The 22,299-nt window shown below is 44.4% G+C and overlaps 1 protein-coding gene across 4 annotated transcripts in view; it reads right to left on the bottom strand.

Moving 5' to 3' along the window:
* Positions 1–22,299, bottom strand: part of IPPK (inositol-pentakisphosphate 2-kinase) — a 101,556-nt gene that overhangs the window by 47,703 nt on the left and 31,554 nt on the right. For 3 of the 4 annotated variants that reach the window (XM_030571067.1, XM_030571069.1, XM_030571070.1), the window contains one exon: positions 9,470–9,517. In XM_030571067.1, the coding sequence (XP_030426927.1) occupies positions 9,470–9,517 (48 nt within the window). Of the gene's footprint in view, positions 1–4,673; positions 4,802–9,469; positions 9,518–22,299 lie in introns of those variants that run through there. The other variant, XM_030571071.1, reaches the window with a different exon arrangement.

The raw sequence follows: 22,299 nt of genomic DNA, 5'->3' as shown, positions 1-22,299 counted from the left end.
CAAACAGTCGGCCATAGCGATCATTTGCCATTTGGTACGTTCCTGTTCAACCACGAAAGCCTGACAGCCTGAAAGTCCAACATCGGAACAGACCTGATTAACCAATGTAATAGGAGATCTGCCTCTGGGCCGCCGCCACCCCTCGTTTGGTGGAATTTTATCTTGAATGTTACAAGCCACCCAGAGAATGGCGTTCACTGGAACGTCTTGCAACATCCTTGCAATGTGTCCAAAAAGCACGTAAGGTGCTGCCTGCGGACAATGGCCCCAGTAATCTATTAACCCAAACGACCATAAATATCCACATTACAGATGAAGTCATTCCACTTTATGCCCAATATACGATGTTGACATTTTGTACAGAAAACCTCCAGCTTTGTCCAGTATGTGTGGCATAGTGTCCATGTTTCGCACCCGTACAACAGTTTGGGAAGGTTACAGCTCGAATAAATCCTGAACTTGGTTGTCATACTAAGATGATGCTAATTCCATATCTGTTGTAAATGGCCCATTACAGATGTTGTAATGCCAATCCGATGGAGAATCTCCATGTGAGAACTGGAGAAGCTGGTAAGTATAAAACCCAGATAGCAAAAGCTGGAAACTGATTTGACAGTTTTGTTGTTCAAAGTGATTGGAGTCACAGGTGGACCTGTGTCCTAGATTTTGAAGTTTTGTCTTTGACCATGAAACATGGAGACCATTCTTCCCTAACTCCCCCTCCATATGCTGGAGTGCCTCATGAAACCTGTTAAGGCTCTGTACTAAAAGAACAATGTCATCAGTGTAGTCAAGGACTGTGAGTGAGGCCTTGTCTATACTACGAGCTTATCTCAAATTTAGCAGTGTTAAATCGAATTAACCCTGCACCCGTCCACATAACGAAGCCATTTTTGTCGACATAAAGGGCTCTTAAAATAGATTTCTGTATTCCTCTCCAACAAGGAGAGTAGCGCTGAAATCAACATTTCCATTTCGAATTAGGGTAAGTGTGGTTGCAATTCAACGCTATTGGCCTCCGGGAGCTATCCCACAGTGCACCATTGGGACCACTCTGGACAGCAATCTGAACTTGGATGCACTGGCCAAGTAGACAGCAGAAGCCCTACACACTTTGAATTTTATTTCCTGTTTGCCCAGCGTGGAGCACTGATCAGCACACGTGACCATGCAGTCCCAGAATTAAAAAAAGAGCTCCCAACATGGACCGTATGGGAGATAGTGAATCTGATCTCTGTATGGGGAGATGAATCTGTTCTATCAGAACTCCGTTCCAAAAGCCAAAATGCCAGAACATTTGAAAAAATCTCCAAGGCCATGATGGACAGAGGCCACAACAGGGACTCAACACAGTGCTGCGTGAAACTTAAGGAGCTGAGACAAGCGTACTAGAAAGCCAAAGAATCAAATGGACGCTCACGGAGGGAGGGGCAACTGACAACTGTAGCTATCCCACAGTTCCCACACTCACCGAAAACTATTTGAATTCTGGGCTGAGTTCCCAATGGCTGAAGGGTAAAAAACACTGTCACGGGTGGTTCAGGGTCTTTGTTGTTACCTACATAGCAGCATCCCCTTGCCTTGCCTTGCCTTGCCACAGCAGATGGTGCAGTATGACTGGCATCTGTCAGCGTCGTCCCATGGGTGCTCCTGGCTGGCCTCTGTGAGGTCAGTTGGCGGCACCTGGGCAAAAAAGGGAATGACTCCAGGTCATTCTCTTCTTTAAATTTTGTGTAATGGAGATTCAGTCCTGCCTGGAATATCATGCCAGTTGGAGGCTTCTGCCTCAGGCTGCTCTCCCAGTCAGCAGCACCGCGCAGTCGCATCTACCCCAGCCTACCTCTTACTATCAGGGCTCACAATCAGATACTTAGATCTCTACATTTTGCTACCAATAAAAAAATTATGCTGCCATTTAGAACTGTCCCCCAATATACATACCTGGGACATTTTGTATTTTACCAGTGTCAACCAAAGGCCCACACACAAACGGAGAGTCCTGCCTGTGCTTCTATCCTAGTGCTTGTCACAGATTCCCATTTTCAGCTATAGGCTGAGTAAGTGCAGAATGGTGGTTCACTCTACTTCACTTTAAGCCAACTGCCCTCCCCTCCTCACTTTGATCTCTGCTTGCAGAGGCAATAAAGTCAGTGTTGTTTCAAATTCATGCATTATTTATTACTTCATCACATAAATGGGGGAATAACTGCCATGGTAGCCCAGGAGGGGTGGGGGAGGAGGGAAGCAACAAGTGGGGTTGTTGTAGGGGCACCCCCTAGAATGTCATGCAGCTCATTATTTCTGCAGGATGTCTGGGGCTCTGACCTGGAGCGGCCGTTTGTCTCTCTGGTTTTTTAGTAGGCTTGCCTGATATTCTAGGCAGGACTGACTCTCCATTAGACAAAACTTAGAGAAGAGAATGACCTGGGGAGTCATTCCCATTTTTGTCCAGGCACCCCCGACCGACCTCACTGAGGCGGGCCAGGAGCACCCATGATAGCAGCAGACGGTACAGTATTACTGGTAACCATCTTCGCTGACTTGCAAAAGGCAAAGGGATGCTGCTGTGTAGCACTGCAGTACTGCGTCTGTCAGCAGCATCCAGTAGGCATACGGAGACAGTGAAAAAAGGCTGAACTGGCTCCATGGTTGCCGTGCTAATCCAGGGAAAAGAGCGCGAAATGATTGTCTGTCACTGCTTTCACAGAGGGAGGATTAACTGACAACATTTACCCATAACCACCAGCGACAAATTTTTGGCCCCATCAGGCACTGGGAACTCAACCGAGAATTCCAATGAGACTGCGGGAGCTATGGGATAGCTATGGAGTAGCTACCCACAATGCAACGCTCTGGAAGTCGACACTAGCCTCGGTACATGGACGCACACCGCAGAATTAATGTGCTTAGTTTGGCCGCGTGCACTCGACTTATACAATCTGTTTCCAAAAATCGATTTCTGTAAAATCGGAATAATCCTGTACTGCAGACATACCCTGAGAGATCTCAATGCCTATGGACCTGATGGAATGCTGCATTATGAAATTCACTTCCCGACAAAAAAGAGTGAAGGGGCCAAAACGCAACCCTGCCTAACATCAGATACTGATTTAAAAGGCACTGACATCCAGTTCCCCCGATAAACACGGGCACTGGTTCCATTATGCAGCTGTCTAATCAAGTCCAGCAGAGGGGTAAGGACACCTACGCCCTTTAAGGCCTTCCATAACGTGACATGGTCTATTGGATCAAATGCAGCCTTAAGATCAACATATACTACATGCAGGGGCTTCCTGAACTTGCGACACATCTCCGAAAACAAGTGAAGGGCCAAAATGGCGTCTAACGTGGACCTGTTCCTCGTATAGCCTGACTGATGGGGACAACACTTCCCATGTAGCAAAGGCTCCAGATGTGCCAGCAAAACATGCGCAAACACCTTCCCTGGAATGGAAAGCAAGGTGATCTGCCTGCAACTCTTACATTCACTGCACAGTCCCTTGCCCTTGTAGAATGAGATCACAATACCGGCCTTCCAGACAGTAGGCGGGGTTCCAGTTGTAGCCATCTTTCGTCTGAGGTGGAGAAGTGATTCTGCTACAGGATCAATAGCACATTTTAGCAGCTCTGAGGGGATGCCATCAGTATTGACTGCACGTCTGTTTTACAGTTTAGAGATGGCACACTTCACTTCATTCAGTGTTGGTGCACCAGTACAAATGTCTGGATCCAGAACCATCTCATCCCCCATCCCCACCCCCAAGAGATTGAGATGCCATCCTAGAAGTGTTTATCTTAAACACCATGGTAAACCAAAAAGGAAGAGGACTGTCACTAGGTAGCTCCGTTGAGACTGCAAGACCTGATGTTTTTCTCTGAATAATACAGGCAGCATATAACCACAACATAATGGCTGAAAAGTATACCAAGGTCAACTAAACTATCCCATTATACTTCTCCAAGGAGTGGGGAAGGAACAAACTAGCCACTTTGAATCAGGGAAGTGAAATAAATTTTACCTTTCAAAGTATTCTGTACCTAAAATCACATGAAACAAATGCAAACATATTGATAATCAAGTGGAATTTAGCGAAGGGTACTTGTATGAAAGAGAGAGCTTTTGATGGCTTAGATACAAGACAGTAATGTACAAAATTGATCCTACAACAAACGTTGTAGGCTCTTTTATAAGACCAATGGGGACAAAGATTTAGCTCTGTCCAGTAATTAGAAACAGAACGTTTGTTCACATGGGCCACAAGCAAACATGATGCACAGCTTCATGCTCACTTCAGTCATTAGAAAATTTTGAAAATCTAATTTCTGCACAACTTTCCACTACATTCTTTAGAAAAAATAGCTTTTGGAGTTTCCAGTACTAAGCAGGCCAGGTCCTAATCACGGTAGAAGATAATTTTGCTCTGTTTCTTTTAACATAAGAGGATATGGTTTTCAGAGCTAGCCAGATATCAGAGATTATAGAGCTACTAGACACATAACTAGACCTATATCAGTGTCAGTTGTTGCCTACTATTTATTGTATCATTAGCATGGCACATCTTAAGTAGGGCCTCTGATACTTAGGAAGCAGTGTAGTTAAGGAATGTGGAAAACTGGTAAACTTCTGATGTATTTTTATGAAAGACTATACATGATGCAGTTTCCCCTCTCACCTTGTATTGTTACTTGCCAAGGATTCATGGGGTTGACTTCTTTATCTTCCAGCAGGGGAGATGTGACAGATGTGAGACCTCAGAAGCATGGAAACTTTCAAGACTATTATACTGAGATGTGCCAGTCGCTAGGGGTACATAAAATAATCAGATTTTTGCATCAAGGCATGTTTTTGTTCCTGCTCGCTAGGTGTTTCCCCAGCGGAATCTGGAATCATTTGGCAGTAACTAATGCAAATCCCTGGACAGGTGAACAATTCTGTAGACATACTACCCCCTGGGGAAAACTGCATATACTGATTTTAACTGGGCTCAGGAGGACCAGTAAACAAATAACTAGGAACTGCAAAAAGAGTCAGCCTGAGCTGACTCAGGGTGACCAACCCTGGAACTAGGAACGAAGACCTACCAGTATCCCATGCAGATGTTGGGAAACACCTGGTACACTTAGTATGTAATTCCCCTCTACAGTCCACCAAAGGCACTCATTTTAGGTTCCTTGAGACTCATCTCTCTTGGGCAGAGATCTGCATCTGTCTCCCTCCCGACCAGGGATTTTCCCAGGATGCACAGCTCCCTGCCTGCACTGTGATAGTCTCCTCAAGCCACACTGCCTAAACAGGCCAAGCAGCTGTGCTTTGTTTTCTCTGCAAAAGCCATGAACAGCTGTAACTGCCAGTAGCTACAAGTTATCACAGCGCTTTATAAGCGAGGACGTTTATTCTTAAACCAGTACTGAGAAAAACATTAAAAACAATAAAAACCTACACACATACAAACAAGCTTTCTGGAGATGTCTCCTCAACTCCAACAAGGGGTTTTTCTGTGGTTACAAGTTTGTTACAGGTTTAGTCCAGAACGCCCCCAATAATGGGTTAGTCTTTCCTTTATACAGCTTGGGCCTTTGACCTTGAGACTCTAAGAGCAAGTAACCACCAGACAATGGTTCTCTCCTCAGGGCATTCCTTCAAAAGGCTGGGTTTTTGCATAACCAGAGGTGGGGAATTTGCCCCTAGAGATTCCCAGAGCAAACCACTTAACTCTGTCTGTCCCAAAAGCCCATTCTTGTCTCGTACATTGTTCAATACAGTCCTCTGAAGTTCATAACACTTCCCAGGATTCACATCCCATTTCCCCAGTAGAGAGATTACATACAATCCCAGCCCACAATAATGCATAACCTTTACATTTAATACAATGGACTTCAAAGATATATAAATCTAATTCAATAAAAAGAACAGGAGTACTTGTGGCACCTTAGAGGCTAACAAATTTATTTCAGCATGAGCTTTCATATGCATCCGAAGAAGTGAGCTGTAGCTCACGAAAGCTCATGCTGAAATAAATTTGTTAGGGCTTGTCTACATCACAAAGTTGCAGCGCTGGTGAGGGGGTTACAGCGCTGCAACTTAGGAGGTGTACACATCTGCAGGGCATCACCAGCGCTGCAACTCCCGTTTTGTCTCGGGTGTAGAGGATCCAGCGCTGGTGATCCAGCGCTGGTAATCAAGTGTAGACACTTACCAGCGCTTTTCTTGACCTCCGTGGAATAAGCAGGTATCCCAGCATACCTGAGGAAGCCTCTGGTAATCAAGTAGGTCTCCTTCCCTGGTTTGCTCTTGCGTTCCCCAAACCCCAGAGCAAGCAGGTCTCCTTCCCTGCGGTTTGCAGGGGGGTTCGGGGAACGCGAGAGCAAACCGCGGCAAAGCTGGTCTCCTTCCCCGGTTTGCTCTCGCGTTCCCCGAACCCCTGTGCAAGCAGATCTCCTTCCCTGCGGTTTGCTCTCGCGTTCCCCGAATCCCCGAGCAAGCAGGTCTCCTTCCCTGCGGTTTGCAGGGGGGTTCGGGGAACGCGAGAGCAAACCGCGGCGAAGCTGGTCTCCTTCCCCGGTTTGCTCTCGCGTTCCCCGAACCCCCCTGCAAACCGCAGGGAAGGAGACCTGCTTGCACGGGGGTTCGGGGAACGCGAGAGCAAACCGGGAAAGGAGACCAGCTTCGCCGCGGTTTGCTCTCGCATTCCCCGAACCCCCCTGCAAACCGCAGGGAAAAAGACCTGCTTGCACAGGGGTTCGGGGAACGCGAGAGCAAACCGGGGAAGGAGACCAGCTTCGCCGCGGTTTGCTCTCGCATTCCCCGAACCCCCCTGCAAACCGCAGGGAAAAAGACCTGCTTGCAGGGGGGTTCGGGGAACGCGAGAGCAAACCGCGGCGAAGCTGGTCTCCTTCCCCGGTTTGCTCTCGCGTTCCCCAACCCCCCCTTGAAGCCGCCCAACAGCGCTGCAGTGTGGCCACATCTAACACCACTTGCAGCGCTGGTTGCTGTAAGTGTGGCCACTCTGCAGTGCTGGCCCTATACAGCTGTACTAATACAGCTGTAACAACCAGCGCTGCAAAATTGTAGATGTAGACATACCCTTAGTCGCTAAGGTGCCACAAGTACTCCTGTTCTTTTTGCGGATACAGACTAACATGGCTGCTTCTCTGAAACCTAATTCAATAAGGCTTTTTCCCCCAAGGATATTGCAGGATACTGCCATGTGTCACAGCATGTACACCATTTATTATTTTATGTTTTTTCTGTAATGCTTTTGTACTAAATATATTTTGCTTTGTGAAGGTTGACTGACTACTGGTAAATACAGCCATAGCCCCTGAGAGAGCACAGAACTGCAGGCACTAGCCTAAAGTCACCCCTGCTGTGATAATCACTATGAATTGCAAGGAAATTGCAAATCCCCAGCCTGGAGGGAGGGGGACATGAGTTCCTGCCTTGAAGAGTATCAGAGGGGTAGCCCGTGTTACTCTGGATCTGTAAAAGCAGCAAAGAATCCTGTGGCACCTTACAGACTAACAGACGTTTTGGAGCATGAGCTTTCGTGGGTGAATACCCATGCATCCAACGAAGTGGGTATTCACCCACGAAAGCTCATGCTCCAAAACGTCTGTTAGTCTATAAGGTGCCACAGGATTCTTGCTGCCTTGAGAGCTAGAGGCCTGAGACCTGAGTAAGGGTGCCCTCAAGGAGGCCAAGAAGGGGTCAGAGGTACAGTTATCCCAGAATTGTGACAAAGCGATCCATCCACTGTCTGCAGTATATAAAAAGTGTACATTTAGGATTTGGTTTGTTTTTTTAAATCAATTCATTTAAAAAATTCTTTGTTGCTTACATGTTTATCTATTGCTAAAGCTTATTCTTTAGCTCAACTCATTTGTTGCTGTGTAGACAGAGCTCAACTGCATTTGCTAGAACCAGGCCAGATGAATAACAAAATTATTGTACACCTCTACCCTGATAGAACACGGTCGTGGGAAGCCAAAAATCCCTACCGCATTATAGGTGAAACGCCGTTATATCAGGGTAGTGGTGGCAGGGCTGCAGCGGTGATTTAAAGAGCCCAGGACTCTGGCCACAGGGAGCCACAGGCCCTTTAAATCACCAGCAGAGCCCCGCTGCTGCAGCCCTGGAGTAGCGGCGGCACAACTCCAGCGACACTTTAAAGGGTCTAGGGCCCTTGTTATGGGAAGCCCGGACCCTTTAAAGCGCTGTCCGAGCCCCGCTGCTACCGCACTATATGCAAACCCGTGTTATGTCAGGTCGCGTTACAGTAGGGTAGAGATGTACCTGTAATGCAAGCAGGGCTTAGTGTGATGTATAAAACTCAAGGTAGTTATGATTTCAAGTGAGGAGTGAACAGCAAGAGTGGCTGAACTAAAAGATTCTGATTTTATGAATTAGAAGGAAGGTGAAGAAAACTGACATACGAACAGCACTGTCTAGAGAGGAAGTTTTTTGACAATTTTTTCATAAGATGTCAGCAGGTCTTTAGCGATGATAGGAAAAAATAAAACCCAAGGCCTAACATAATATCTAGTGTAATCTTGCAAGCGGCACTCCCAAAGTATTTCTAACCTTGAGAATAAAGTATCTGAGATATTTGAGCAACGGTCTCCAATGACTCAAGAAACATTAATGAGAGAAGAATTCTGAAGTAAGCAATAGGAAGAGAACTGCTGGTCAAGAAAGGCAATTACAATTATTTTATGCTGTGGTAGCATCCAGATGCCCTAGTCATGTTTGGTACTCCAATGTGAAAGAGGCTGTATATAAACACATAAAAGGACTCAGTCCTTGCCTTGAAAAGCTTATAATCCATCTTCTCATTAGTTTCCTTAAGTGAGAGCAGACTGAGTGCTTGTTCACAAGAACACATACGTCATGACTAGCCAGGAAGTAAATGTACCCCACTGCATAGTAAGTATATGTGTGGACCTTGCTGACACACACTAAAAATCCGATACTGAGCATTTATCTACCCAGTTTCAAAGCATGGTAGATCAAAGCCCACTGAAATGTATTAAGTCCACATGTGCACAGTGCATGGCAGCACAGTGCCAGATAACTACGTGTTTCTTTAGAAAAGCCCTAAAAGATACTGTAAGGCATGTCAGATTAATATTTGGTTTTGTAGCTGACATAGTGGGTTACCACTAAATTTTTCAACTCTAGACTAGGGGAGAAGCTATCTATAACTGACTGATCGCACCACCCCACTTCCTTAGGGCTTTTTAAAGTATCGTATACTGAAAAAACCTTTAACAGTTCCTTGTCAGAGTGTCTACTACTGAATCTGTACTGCCAAGAGCAGCACCAAATTAACAAATCAACACAATGCTTTTCCCAGTGGGCTCCAAAACTTTATTGCATTATAAAAGTGGCCATGAATTTGGGATAGACGTGGAGAGTTTCTTAATACAATGGGTGAACAGTAACAAGTCAGAAGAGTGTGTTGTGTCTTACCTTATTACGGTTTGGGGAAAACTTCAGAAAACGCAGCACCACACAACGCTAAGAAAGGGAGAGAGTGGGGTGGGGGAAAAATTGTTACATTAGCACTAAAAACAGTATATTAGTTTATGCAGTTTAATTTCTAAACACAAAATTATTAAACAATTCATTTAAACATTAAAGAAAGGCAAGGTAGGAGATCCTGTGGTTAAAGCACTGAATCGAGATTCAAGCTGGGTACTACTCCCAGCTTTGACAGATTTCCTCTTGTTCTGTGTTCTTGGACGTGGCACTCACTCGGTGCTTCCACTCACTATCTGTAAATTAAGGCTAATACTTCCACACCTCACAGGACTGTTCTGATAAATTGCTCAGATATTATGGCATTGACCACCATAGAAAACAAAAAAACAAAATGAAACCAAGTATTTTCCCCATGAATTTTGGCTCCACATGACTTAGCATGGTTCTGCTAGAGACCTAGTTGCCTGAAAAATCAATAAATGATTTCAAGATTTTCAGAAGATGTCTATTCACAACATTCAACAAATAGCTGCAATGATGAAATTTCACCTGGTAACACCAAGTTTATGAAAGTGAGCAGGTATAAAGGAAAAAAGAGCCACAGTTTTACAACTAAAAATTCATATGTGACATATTGGGCAAAATACTGTAGATTGCCAATAGGGCCCCTCCCCCTGAAACCACATATGTTTCCTACAAGTCAAGATTTTTAAGACACAAAGCGAAGTTACTTCAGCATAATATTTTTTTTTTCAGTTCTATACAGGAAACCAACACTGAAGTTCACAAGTTAATCACAGGCAAACTGAATGAAAGTAATAACACACTTATCCCGGATGACCACTTTCATTTTTAAGAGTCCAAGATGAAACAAAACAACTCTTGGCCTAAGTTAGATTTAGTAAGAAACTGAGTTGTAAATAGCTGATTAAAGGTCTAATAAAACACCACTTTCCTTGGAGAAGGGAATTCGCCTGAGGAATCCTTGCACTCTCAAAAGTCAGTCCTGCCCCAAAGAGCTTACAGTCTAAGTAGCCAATCTGCAAATACTTCCTTAGCTGCATTTACTTTTCTTATGTGTTAAGTCCCAGAATGGCAGACTTTGAGGGAACTAGGACATCCTAGAAGACAGCCTTTATTACACAAAACTGTGTGGGTCACAGTAGGGAAAAAAATGAAGCATTTGTTTTCTGTGTTAAACACTTAACCATTTAACTTTTGTAAAAGTTCCAACTATATTATATGAGACAAAAAAGGAACTACATGTGTCATTTGCTCCTATTGATTAAAGTGTCTTGAAAGCAGAAAAGATGCCCATAACACAAATTGGGGAAGACACTGTTGATTTTGCATCTTTCTGTTATGTTAACTGCCAGTATGTGGAGAAAGGCTCTGGCTACGTTGCAAATAATTTTGTTTACTGTGCTTGCGTGTGCCCAATTCAAAGGTGGCACCATGGCAAGACAGAACTGAATTTGGGCATCGAAAGCTTTAACTGCATATTGCTGAATGGGAAAGAGCAATAACTATTTTTAACGAATGGTGTGAAAAGGAAGAGCACCAGGAGGGAGGCAAGATTGCCATCCCCATCTATGTCAAAACACTAACAAGTGAGGTCTGGATACCAACATTATAATTAAACTGAAAACACCCCTTCTGAATTGCAATTTAACTGATCCTGAAAGGGTTCCAATGCTTTGAATTGAACATTACACTATAAAAAAATGTTGTAAATAAATCTAGTATTAAAACAAATTAACTTGCATTTGACTACTGTATTGACAAAAATTGCTGCATTGCATTTGCTCATTTCTATAGTTCTATTACTTTTCTTGATAGCGTAAACGTTGGGTTTGGGTTCAACATTCATAAGCAGTATGCAAGTTTATTCTGAAGTATTACAAGAGTGCTTTCCATGTACACTTTTCAACTGAAAAAAGTATTTTCCTCCGTGTTTTAAACATTCAGATAAGTGACATGCTGACCGTTTTCCCACAGCAACTTTAATTCAAATCTTACACAATTCTACGGCACCCATCTCAGATAAGCAGATAGGATAAAATACATTTGGAAAGATATCCTGATTTAAAAAAAAAAAAATCCTCTTAGCAAGTTTGAAGTAAGACAGTGCAACATCCCTTTAATGTAACTGAGCTTTGAGAGATGACAATCTGAGGTCACTGGACTTACATTGCAACATCTACTCAACTGTTTAAAACTCAGGTTTTGCAACTTCCATTCTTACAAACAACAGAGATGCAGTTCTGGTAAAGTGGCAAACTTTAAAACAAATAATCCCTTAAAATTAATTTCCAATTTAATTTTGATAAATCATTATCTCATGATAAATAGCTACATGTTTTCTCACATTCATTCTATGCAGTCTCAGCAACGAGACCCATTACCAAAGAAAACGGGAGTACTTGTGGCACCCTAGAGACTAACAAATTTATTTGAACATAAGCTTCACGGGCTAAAACCCACTTCATCAGATGCATGCAGTGGAAAATACAGTAGGAAGACACACACAGAACATGAAACAATCGGTGTTACCATACACCAGGGGTCAGCAACCTTTCAGAAGCGATGTGCCGAGTCTTCATTTATTCACTCTAATTTAAGGTTTCCCGTGCCGGTAATACATTTAAACATTTTTAGACAGTCTCTTTCTATAAGTCTACAATATATACACAAACTATTGTTATATGTAAAGTAAATAAGGTTTTCAAAAGGTTTAAGAAGCTTCATTTAAAATTAATTTAAAATGCAGAGTCCCCCGGACAAGTGACCAGGACCCAGGCAGTATGAGTGCCACTGAAAATCAGCTTGAGTGCCGCCTTCGGCGCACGTGCCATAGGTTGCCTACCCCTGCCATACACACTGTAACAAGAGTGATCAGTTAAGGTGAGCTATTGTCATAAATAGATAGCTAAAGGTTAATGTCTCTTTCACCTGGAAAGGAGTAACCTGAAACACCTGACCAGAGGACCAATCAGGAAACAAGACTTTTTCAAATCTGGGTGGAGGGAAGTTTGGGTGTGAGTTCTTTGGTCTTTGTCTTGTGTCTGTGCCCTCTCGGCTCAGAGTGATTTTCCTACCTCCAGGCTTTCTAATCTTCCGTTTCCAAGTTGTAAGTACAAAGATAGTAAGACAATAGGTTTATATTGGTTTTTTTGTATTTACATGTGTGTAGTTGCTGGAGTGTTTTGAATTGTATTCTTTTTGGATAAGGCTGTTTATTCATTTTTCTTTTAAGCAATTGACCCTGTATTTGTCACCTTAATACAGAGAGACCATTTTTATGTCCTTTTTTTTTCTTTTTATATAAAGCTTTCTTTTTAAAACCTGTTGGAGTTTTTCTTTAGTGAGGACTCCAGGGAATTGAGTCTGCAGCTCACCAGGGAATTGGTGGGAGGAAGAAGTCGGGGGAAAATCTCTTGTGTTAGAGTTACCAAGCCTGACTTTGCATACCCTCTGGGTGAAGGGGGAGGTGGGGGGGAGAGATTAGACATCTCGGTACTTGTGTTTCCAGGACTGGAAGCAGGGAATCTCCTAGGGTCATCCAGGGAGGGGAGCCTGGGAGGAAGTAACAAGGAAACAAGGGGAGGGGGTTATTTCCCTTTGTTGCAAGACTCAAGGCATCTGAGCCTGGGGGTCCCCCAGGGAAGGTTTTGGGGAGACCACAGTGAGCTAGGCACTGTATAAATCCCTGGCTGGTGGCAGCGTTATCAGGTCCAAGCTGGTAACTAAGCTTGGAGGTTTTCATGCTAACACCCATATTTTGGACGCTAAGGTCCAGATCTGGGAAAAAATGTTATGACAGCTATTATCAGCAGGAGAGAAAAAAACGGTTTTGTAGTGGTAATCAAATGGCCCATTTCTAGCAGTTGACGGGGGGGGGGGGGGGGATAAACACGGGGGAACTATTTCTTTCTTCTCCTGCTAGTAACAGCTCACCTTAACTGATCACTCGTTACAGTGTGTATGGTAACACCCATTGTTTCATGTTCTCTGTGCGTGTGTAGGTAGGTAGATTAGATAGATATAAAATCTTCCTACTGTAATTTCCACTGCATGCATCCGATGAAGTGGGTTTTAGCCCACGAAAGCTTATGCTCAGATAACATTTGTTAGTCTCTACGGTGTCACAAGTACTCCTGTTCTTTTTGCAGATACAGACTAATCCGGCTGCTACTCTGAAACTTGTCATTACCAAAGAAGTGAAGGTTTAGACTTTGATAAGTATTCATTAACTCACATGAATTCCCATCTACTATTAAGTTACTTTGATCCTAATGCCCATCTTAACATGACATTGACATTCTAATTATTTGCTCAAATTTGTTCCCTCCTGTTATTTACTTAATAATTATTTCATTAAGAAGGCAACTTCCAAGACTCATGGACTTTGAAGTGAAGGGACCATTATGATCTTCTAGTCTGACCTCCTGTACAATGCAGGCCACAGAATCTCACCCACCCACTCCTGTAACAAACCCCTGACTTATGTCTGAGCTACTGAACTCCTCAACTTGTGGTTTAATGACTTCAAGGTGCAGAGAATCCTCCAGCAAGTGACCCATGCCCCACGCTGCAGAGAAAGGCAAAAAAAAACAAAAGAAAGAAAACCACATAGGGCCTCTGCCAATCTGCCCTGGAGGAAAATTCCTTCCCAACCCCAAATTTGGCAGTCAGCAAAACCATGAGCATGTGGACAAGACTCACCAGACAGACACCCAGGAAAGAATTCACTGTAGTAACTCAGATCCCACCCCACGCCATCGGGCATATTTACCGCTAACAGTCAAAGATCAATTAATTGCCAAAATTAGGCTCTCTCATCATACCATCCCTTCCATAAATGTATCAAGCTTAGTCTTGAAGCCAGATATGTCTTCTGCCTCCACTGCTCCCCTTGGAAGGCTATTCCAGAACTTCACTCCTTTGATGGTTAGAAACCTTCGTCTAATTTCAAGTCTAAACTTCCTGATGGCCAGTTTATATCCATTTGTTCTTGTGTCCACATTGGTACTGAGCTTAAATAATTCCTCTCCCTTCCTGGTATTTATCCTGCTGATATATTTAGAGAGAGCAATCATCTCCCCCCTTAGCCTTATTTTGGTTAGGCTAAACAAGCCAAGCTCTTTCAGTCTCCTTTCATAAGACAGGTTTTCCATTCATCCAATCATCCTAGCAGCCCTTCTCTTTACCTGTTCCAGTTTGAATTCATCCTTCTTATACATGGGAGACCAGAACTGCACACAATATTCCAGATGAGTTCTCACCAGTGCCTTGTATAACGGTACTAACATCTCCTTATCTCTACTGGAAATACCTTGCCTGATGCATCCCAAGACCACATTAGCTTTTTTCCACAGCCATATCACATTGGTGGCTCATAGACATCCTGTGATCAACCAATACTCCGATGTCCTTCTCCTCCTCTGTTACTTCCAACTGATGTGTCCCTAGTTTATAACAAAAATTCTTGTTATTAATCCCTAAATGCGACCTTGCACTTTTCACTATTAAATTTCATCCTATTACTATTACTCCAGTTTACAAGCTCATCCAGATATTCCTGTAGAATCTCCCGGTCCCTCTCTGTATTGGCAATACCTCTCAGCTTTGTGTCATTCGCAAACTTTATTAGCACATTCCCACTTTTTGTGCCAAGGTCAGTAATAAAAAGATTAAATAAGATTGGTCCAAAAACCAATCCCTGAGGAACTCCACTAGTAACCTCCTTCAAGCCTGAGAGTTTACCTTTCAGTATGACCCTTCGTAGTCTCCCCTTTAACCAGTTCCTCATCCATCTTTCAATTTTCATATTGACCCCCATCTTTTCCAATTTAAATAATAATTCCCCATGTGGAACCTGTGGCAAATTGCCGACACTTATGATGGGTCCCGCACTTTCTCCTCTTGCAGGGGTTCAGGGCGCCGCTTCTCACCCCTAAACTGAGGTATCAACTGTCCCACTAGTGTCCCAGAAAGGGGAGTGGAGAGGGAGGGACCCAGGCCCGCCCTCTACTCTGGGTTCCAGCCTAGGGGCCCTAGAGATAGCGGTAAACCAGTTGAACTAGCGATTCCTTCCCCTGGGCTACTTTGGTCTTCGGCCCTTCAGCTTGTGGGGCTTCATGTCCTCTCTCCGCTTGGGCCAAGTTTCTCCCAACTCCTTGTGTCTGTAAAGTCCCTCTGCTCTGCACAAGCCAGGTTTCCCTTTACCCAGGGTCTTGGTCTTCTGGCCTACCACACACTCTTTCAAACTCCTCTCCGCTCCAACACCAAACCACTCTTCTTTGCTTCAACTTCTCCAACTGACTGATTGAAGCAGGGGGTTTTATCAGATGACTGGCTTCAGGTACTTTAATTGGCTTAATTGGTTTCAGGTGCTCTAATTAATCTGTAGCAGCCTTTCTTCCCTCTACAGGGAATAAGGCTCTCATCATCCTGGGGCTTGCATATCTCCCATCTATCACTCTCCTGCTGCCCTCTGGCCATGCTATATCACAAACCGTATCAAATGCCTTACTGAAATAGAGGTAAATTAGATCCACTGCATTTCCTTTGTCTAAAAAATTTGTTACCTTCTCAAAGAAGATCAAGTTGGTTTGGCACGACCTACCTCTTGTAAAACCAGATGGTACACAGATGCAAAAATGTTTACAGCAAAGGAAAAATAAGCTGTTTTTTGAAGGATTAGATGTAGAGCACAAAGGAAAACTTGTGCTAATTAGGTGTACGCACAATGTCACCTATGTGATGAAATCTCTTATGTGATGAGACACCACTGGTATGTGGCACCCATTCTTGTAATTGATTTGAATGTACTCCCAGAAGGATATTGAAAATGAAATATCTGAGACTTATCTGGATACAACAGACTTGTCTTAAACTAAGTAGCAAACAGAATTTGAAAGTTGCAGTGATTATTCTTCAGGACTTCAAGCACAAAGCCAACAAGACTAATCTTTTCTAAAACCTCTTCTCTGCATTCATCTTACAAAGGAAATGGTACTTAAAAGGTAACACCCTTCTATGCATGCACATAAGAGAAAGTGACCTTTCACAGAAGGACCAGGGACTCAGTTTACTAAAATGTCCAGGTCAGACAGACAGAAAAATGTGGGACCAGAATAAGATAAATGCAATGAGAAAGGTAAATGCGGTGTGCTATATATAAAAAAAAAAGTCTCAGGTCTCCCCTTCAAGAAGCAGGAGGTAGCAAAACAAAACAATTTGGGGCTTCTCCACGCAGAGAAGTTGTACGACATTAATAACCACTACATAGGTATACTTAATGTGATACAACTTCACCAGTGTGGATGCAATAGTGTATAAAAGGTGGTTTATATCAGCATAGCTATTCCGATATGGAAACAAGAATAAGCTACACAGGTAAAAGGCAATACATGGACCAAGGTGTGTGTCCATAATAGGTGCTGTGTTGGTATAACTTTCAGTTTTGGGTGTTAAGGTCAGGGATATTAGGGGAAATAAGTGGCAACTGGACCATGGGCAGAGTCATAGCCAGGAATAACAAGTAACTAGGGAAATAATAGTATTCTGTGGTCTTGTCATTTAAAAAATGAAGACATAAAAAGGATAAATGTAGGTAGGGTTTGTTTTAATAAGAAATAGGGAAAGCTACATTCACTTGTTGTGTCTAGTCTTAAAACTGATAAAAGCTTCAGGCTAGGGACTATGTCTTCCTACAGCCCAGTGCATCCCATCACATGAAAAAACCCACAGGAGAAGTCTAGAAAGGAGGCCCCTAGCAAACCTGGATCATCCCTGGAGTTTTGCATGGAGGTTCTAAACCTTTACTAGCTCTAGCTCTTTGTTGCCATCACCTACTTCCAAGTTCCATGGCTCTACTGGAGATAGGTGACCAAGGTCTTCCCTCAGCTGTCACAGAAAGCAGAAGGAGGGGGTGGGGACTCTGCAGAAGACAGTCCCAAATGTTATTTATTTAAAAAACAAAAAAACACACATTTCCACAAGACCAGGGAGGATTAGGACAAACTGTATCCCATCCCATGCGTGCACAACCCACATCCTTCATTCACACCGACCATATGGAGAGGTGCCTACGGGATTTTTTTTTTTTTAATTAATTTCAGGGAGAAGGGAACATGGAATAGGGATTATGCTAAAGAGGTGAGTGAGTCCCTTTTCACTCTATATATGAGTCCCCTTCACGCCTGGAACAGCCAGTTTGGTGAGGCTCAATTTTGCCTTATGTGTATGTACAGTATGTAGCACAATAGGGCCTCAAACCTATTAGGCCTTCTGTGCTGTAATATAATAGAAATAAAAAATACCTACTCCTTCAGCCAGTCTGAAATTATTTGTCTCTGGTACTGTGTGCTCTTACATTCAGAGATTACTCACTCTCATTAGGTTAAGTAGGTGGATTGAAGAATAGCTTTGCTTTTTGCTTGCACTATCCAGAGTGGATGTTGAAAGGAAAGACTAAGAGTGTACCAAGTAAAATGTTACAAAAGAATCTATGCAATGAAAGTGAGTTATGGGCTGACACAGAGGAGAAACACAAGACAAGACAGACTAAAGTGGCTTTAAAGGGTTGTTTTGTTTTGTTTGTTTAGGCCAGGTCTACACTACAGAGTTAGATCGACCTAAGGCAGCTTAGGTCAACCTAACTCTGTAAGTGTCTATACTACAGGGTTGTTCTCACCAATGTAAGTCCCCCCCATTACACCAACCTAATAACTCCAGCTCTATGACAGGCATAGCTCTTAAGTAGTTGTAGTTAGAGCTACACAGAGACTGGAAATGGTTGGGTCATTACACTAATTGAATCTATTTCCCCATGTTAAGTTCTCCTCACACCTTCTATGGGTCATCTTGATTATGACTTGAAAGGTTTTTTTTCCTCCTGCTGATGACAGCTCATCTCAATTGATTGGCCTCTTACAGTTGGTATGGTTACTTTTCATGTTCTCTGTATGTATAAATATCTTCTGTCTGTGTGTTCCATTCTACGCATCTGAAGAAGTGAGTTGTAGCCCACGAAAGCTTATGCTGAAATACATGTGTTAGTCTCTAAGGTGCCACAAGTACTCCTGTTCTCTTTGTGCAGACACTGCATTACTTACATTGCCTGTCAGCGGAGTTCCATGTGGAGCCCACAGCCTGGGCTGTAAGCACCTGACAGCAGGGCTCATAGCTATGAGCTCCATGCAGGGATGACAGCTCAGGCTGTCAGCCCCTACACTGCCCCACTTAAGTTAGTGCAAGCACTCCTGGTGAGGATGCACACCACCGGCAGAAGGAGAGTACTGTGTACATGAAAAAATGCAGTAATTACTGCAGTGGCTTTTAAGTCAACCTGACATAGATCGACTTAATTGTGCAGTCGAGACAAGGCCTTATTCTCTGATGTGCAGAGAGATTACACTGGCAGAGAACACCATACAACTAAAACAACCCCGTAATAAAATTAGCCCTCTTAAAGATAAAAACCCCAACTATCCTGGTATTTCTACACAAATGCATACACCCCTAAACTTACATAAGCAGGTGCCAAGCCTCCCTCAGCTGGAGCTGACAAGTTTTAAGAGATTCTATACAGCTAGACTAAACTAATCAAAAAGAGCAGAAACAAGTGATGCTTGCTGATCTCCACACAATGCTTACATAATTCTAATAAAGCATCCAATCATTTTAATGGGAAGGTTTCCAACTGCCAAACATTCTACACTCAGAATACTTTGGCAGCACACATGAAGCTGGATCAAATATAAGGGTTTGTCACTGAACACATAGGCCTGGTCTACAGTAAGAGGTTAGGTCAAATTTAGCCACTTTAGGTCAAGTTTACAATGAATGCGTCTATACAGCCAATCTCGTTCCACCAACCTAAAGGGCTCTTAAAATCGACAGCAGCATTCCCTTTGTCAGGGAAGAGTACAACAAAAATCGACCTTCTGGGTTGAATTTGGGGTAGTGAGATGCAGCACTGTGCAATTCGATGGTATTGGACTCCAGGAGCTATCCCAGAGTGCTCCAATGTGACCACTCTGGACAGCACTTTCAACTCCGATGTTCTAACCAGATACACAGAAAAAGCACCAGGAACTTTTGAATTTCACTTCCTGTTTGGTTAGTGTGGCAAGCTCAGCAGAACAGGTTACTATGCAGTCCCAAAATCACAAACGAGCTCCAGCATGGAGCGAATGGGAGACACTGGATCTGATTGCTGTATGGGGAGAAGAATCTGTGCAGGCAGAACTCCGATCCAGCAGAAGAAATGCTGATATATATGCCTGTAGCGGGATAAGCACCCACTCCAGTCCTGAAGAGGTTGGGAAAGCCCTGCAGAAGGCTGGGGCAGGGAGCAAAACCCCGGCTGATTGGGGGAAGGGGCTGCAGATGGGGCCATTCCCCAAACAGACTAACCGGGCCTTATAAGAAGGCCAGGGCAGCCAGAAGCTGAGGAGTCTCTCTCTGCTTGTAGAGAGAGAGAAGGGCCTGGCCTCTAGGGAGCTTAGCGGGGTACTGAGAGTGGAGCAGGGCTGGGGAAAGGTTAGGAGCTGGGGAGCTCCAGCCTGGAAAATACCCAGGCTGCAGACCTAAGACCAGTACCAAGACTGCAGAGGGGCAGCTCATCTATAGAGAGGCAGCAGGTCCAACCCAATCTTGTCTGGGATGAGTGGCATATACTGTAGTCTGCCCCAGGGAGTGGGGCTAGATGGTGACTGGCAGTAGCCTTAACATTGAGGCAAGGTGGGGTTAGTGGATGGGGGTTCCCCAGGGTGGGGAGACTCAGTGTGGAGGTACTGCCGGGGGGCAGCAACCTGGAGAAAAGGGCACCGAGGTCCTGGGAGGGACACGGGGGTCAGCGGTAGGGCCGATCACCAGCTTGCGTGGGGTGCTCCAGGACGCTTGAAGAGCTAATTCCCATGGACAACCAGCAGGAGGTGCCGCAGGGGTGAGTCCACTCCATTACAATGTCAAAATTGCATAGGGCATGGCGGACAGAGGCTACACCAGGGACATGCAGCAGGGCCATGTGAAAATTAGGGAGCTCGGGCAAGCTTACCAAAAGACAAAGGAGACAAACAGTCGCTCTGGGTCAGAGCCCCCAGACATGCCACTTCTATGATCAGCTGCATGCCATTCGGAGAAGGGCGGGAGGAGGAGATCCTACCAGTACCCCACCACTTTCCGTAGACACCAGCCGTGTGTGTCACCATACCGGCAGGTGCTCAATATAAAAGGCAAAATGCAACCTGGTACCTAAAACACATGTGCTGTCTGCTGTGAATTGCTTGATTCACTGTGAAAGAATCTCCCTTTTGTTCTCAGAAATGTATCTTCTTAAAATCTACTCTCCCTCCCAGCCCCAGCTGCAAGTATTTCTACGTTCCCCCCCCCCATCTACTCCATCCCTGAGGTTACTGCTGATTAGAAGGTGGGGGGGGGGAATACTTTTGATGACATGTTTTCAGAGCTCATGCAATCCTCCCACACTGATAGGGCACAGCTGAATGCATGGAGGGATTTGGTGGGGAGGCGAGGAAAGCATACAGTGAGCACGATAGGAACACGCAGGAGGAGATGCTGATGCTAATGGAAGAGCAAATGGACACGATGAGGCATCTAGTAGAGCTGCAAGAAAGGCAACTAGAGTACAGACCCCCACTGCATCCATTGTGTAACCACCTGCCTCCTCCCCATGTTCCATATTCTCCTCACCCAGACACTCAAGAACACAGTGGGGGAGGCCACCCAGCCACTCCACTCCAGAGGATGGCCCAAGCAACAGAAGGCTGTCATTCAAACAGCTTTGATTTGTAGTGTGGCTACAATAAGCAATGTGGCCTTGTTCTTCCCTCCTCCCCCACCCCACCCCATTATCAAACCCTTTGTACACCAGGGCTACCTTTTACTAGTCAGCGATCTCAAGTTTTTTTTTTTAATAAAGAATGAATGGAGTCAGAACAATAGGGACTTTATTTCCTGTGCCAGCTGTGGACAAAGGAGGGGAGGGGGATTGGATAACAAGGAAGTATATTCACTAAAGGGGGCGGGTTTGCATCAATGACCACACACACACACACACACACACCTGTCACACCATAGCCTGGTCAGTCATTAAACTGTTTTTCAAAGCTTCTCTGATGCGCAGCATGCCTTGCTGTGCTCTTCTAATTGCCCTAGTGTGTGGCTGTTCAAAATTGGCCACCAGGCAATTTGCCTCAACCTCTCACCCTGCCATAAACATCTCCCCCCTTACCCTCATAGATATTGTGGAGCACAAAGCAAGCAGCAACAAGAATACTGCTTTCGCTGAGGTCTAACCTACTCAGCAAACTGCATCAGCACCCCTTTAAACATCCAAAGGCACATTCTACCACCATTCTGCACTTCTTCAGCCTACAGTGGATCTGCTCCTTATTGCTGTGCAGGCTGCCTGCGTACAGCTTCATGAGCCATGGGAGCAAGGGACAGGCTGGGTCCCCAAAGATAACTAATGGCATTTCAATATCCCCAAAGGTTATTTTTCTGGTCTGGGAAGAAAGTCCCTTCTTGCAGCTTTCCAAACAGCCGAGAGTTCTGAAAGATGTAAGCATCATGCATCTTTCCCAACCATCCCATGTTGATGTCGGTCAAATGGCCCCAGTGCTTGCAACACCATCAAGAAGCAGCCCTTGTGGTTTATGTACTGTTTGGCAAGGTGGTCCGGTGCCAAGATAGGGTTATGCATCCTGTCTATTGCCCCACCAGTTAGGCAACCCCATTGCAGCGAAGCCATCCACTATGACCTGCATATTTCCCAGAGTCACCAC

Source organism: Gopherus evgoodei, chromosome 7 (genome assembly GCF_007399415.2).
Source record: "Gopherus evgoodei ecotype Sinaloan lineage chromosome 7, rGopEvg1_v1.p, whole genome shotgun sequence".
In the NCBI taxonomy this organism is placed as follows: Eukaryota; Metazoa; Chordata; order Testudines; family Testudinidae; genus Gopherus; species Gopherus evgoodei.
Note: the sequence above shows the minus strand (reverse complement) of the source record. Positions and strands in the feature narration are given on the sequence as shown.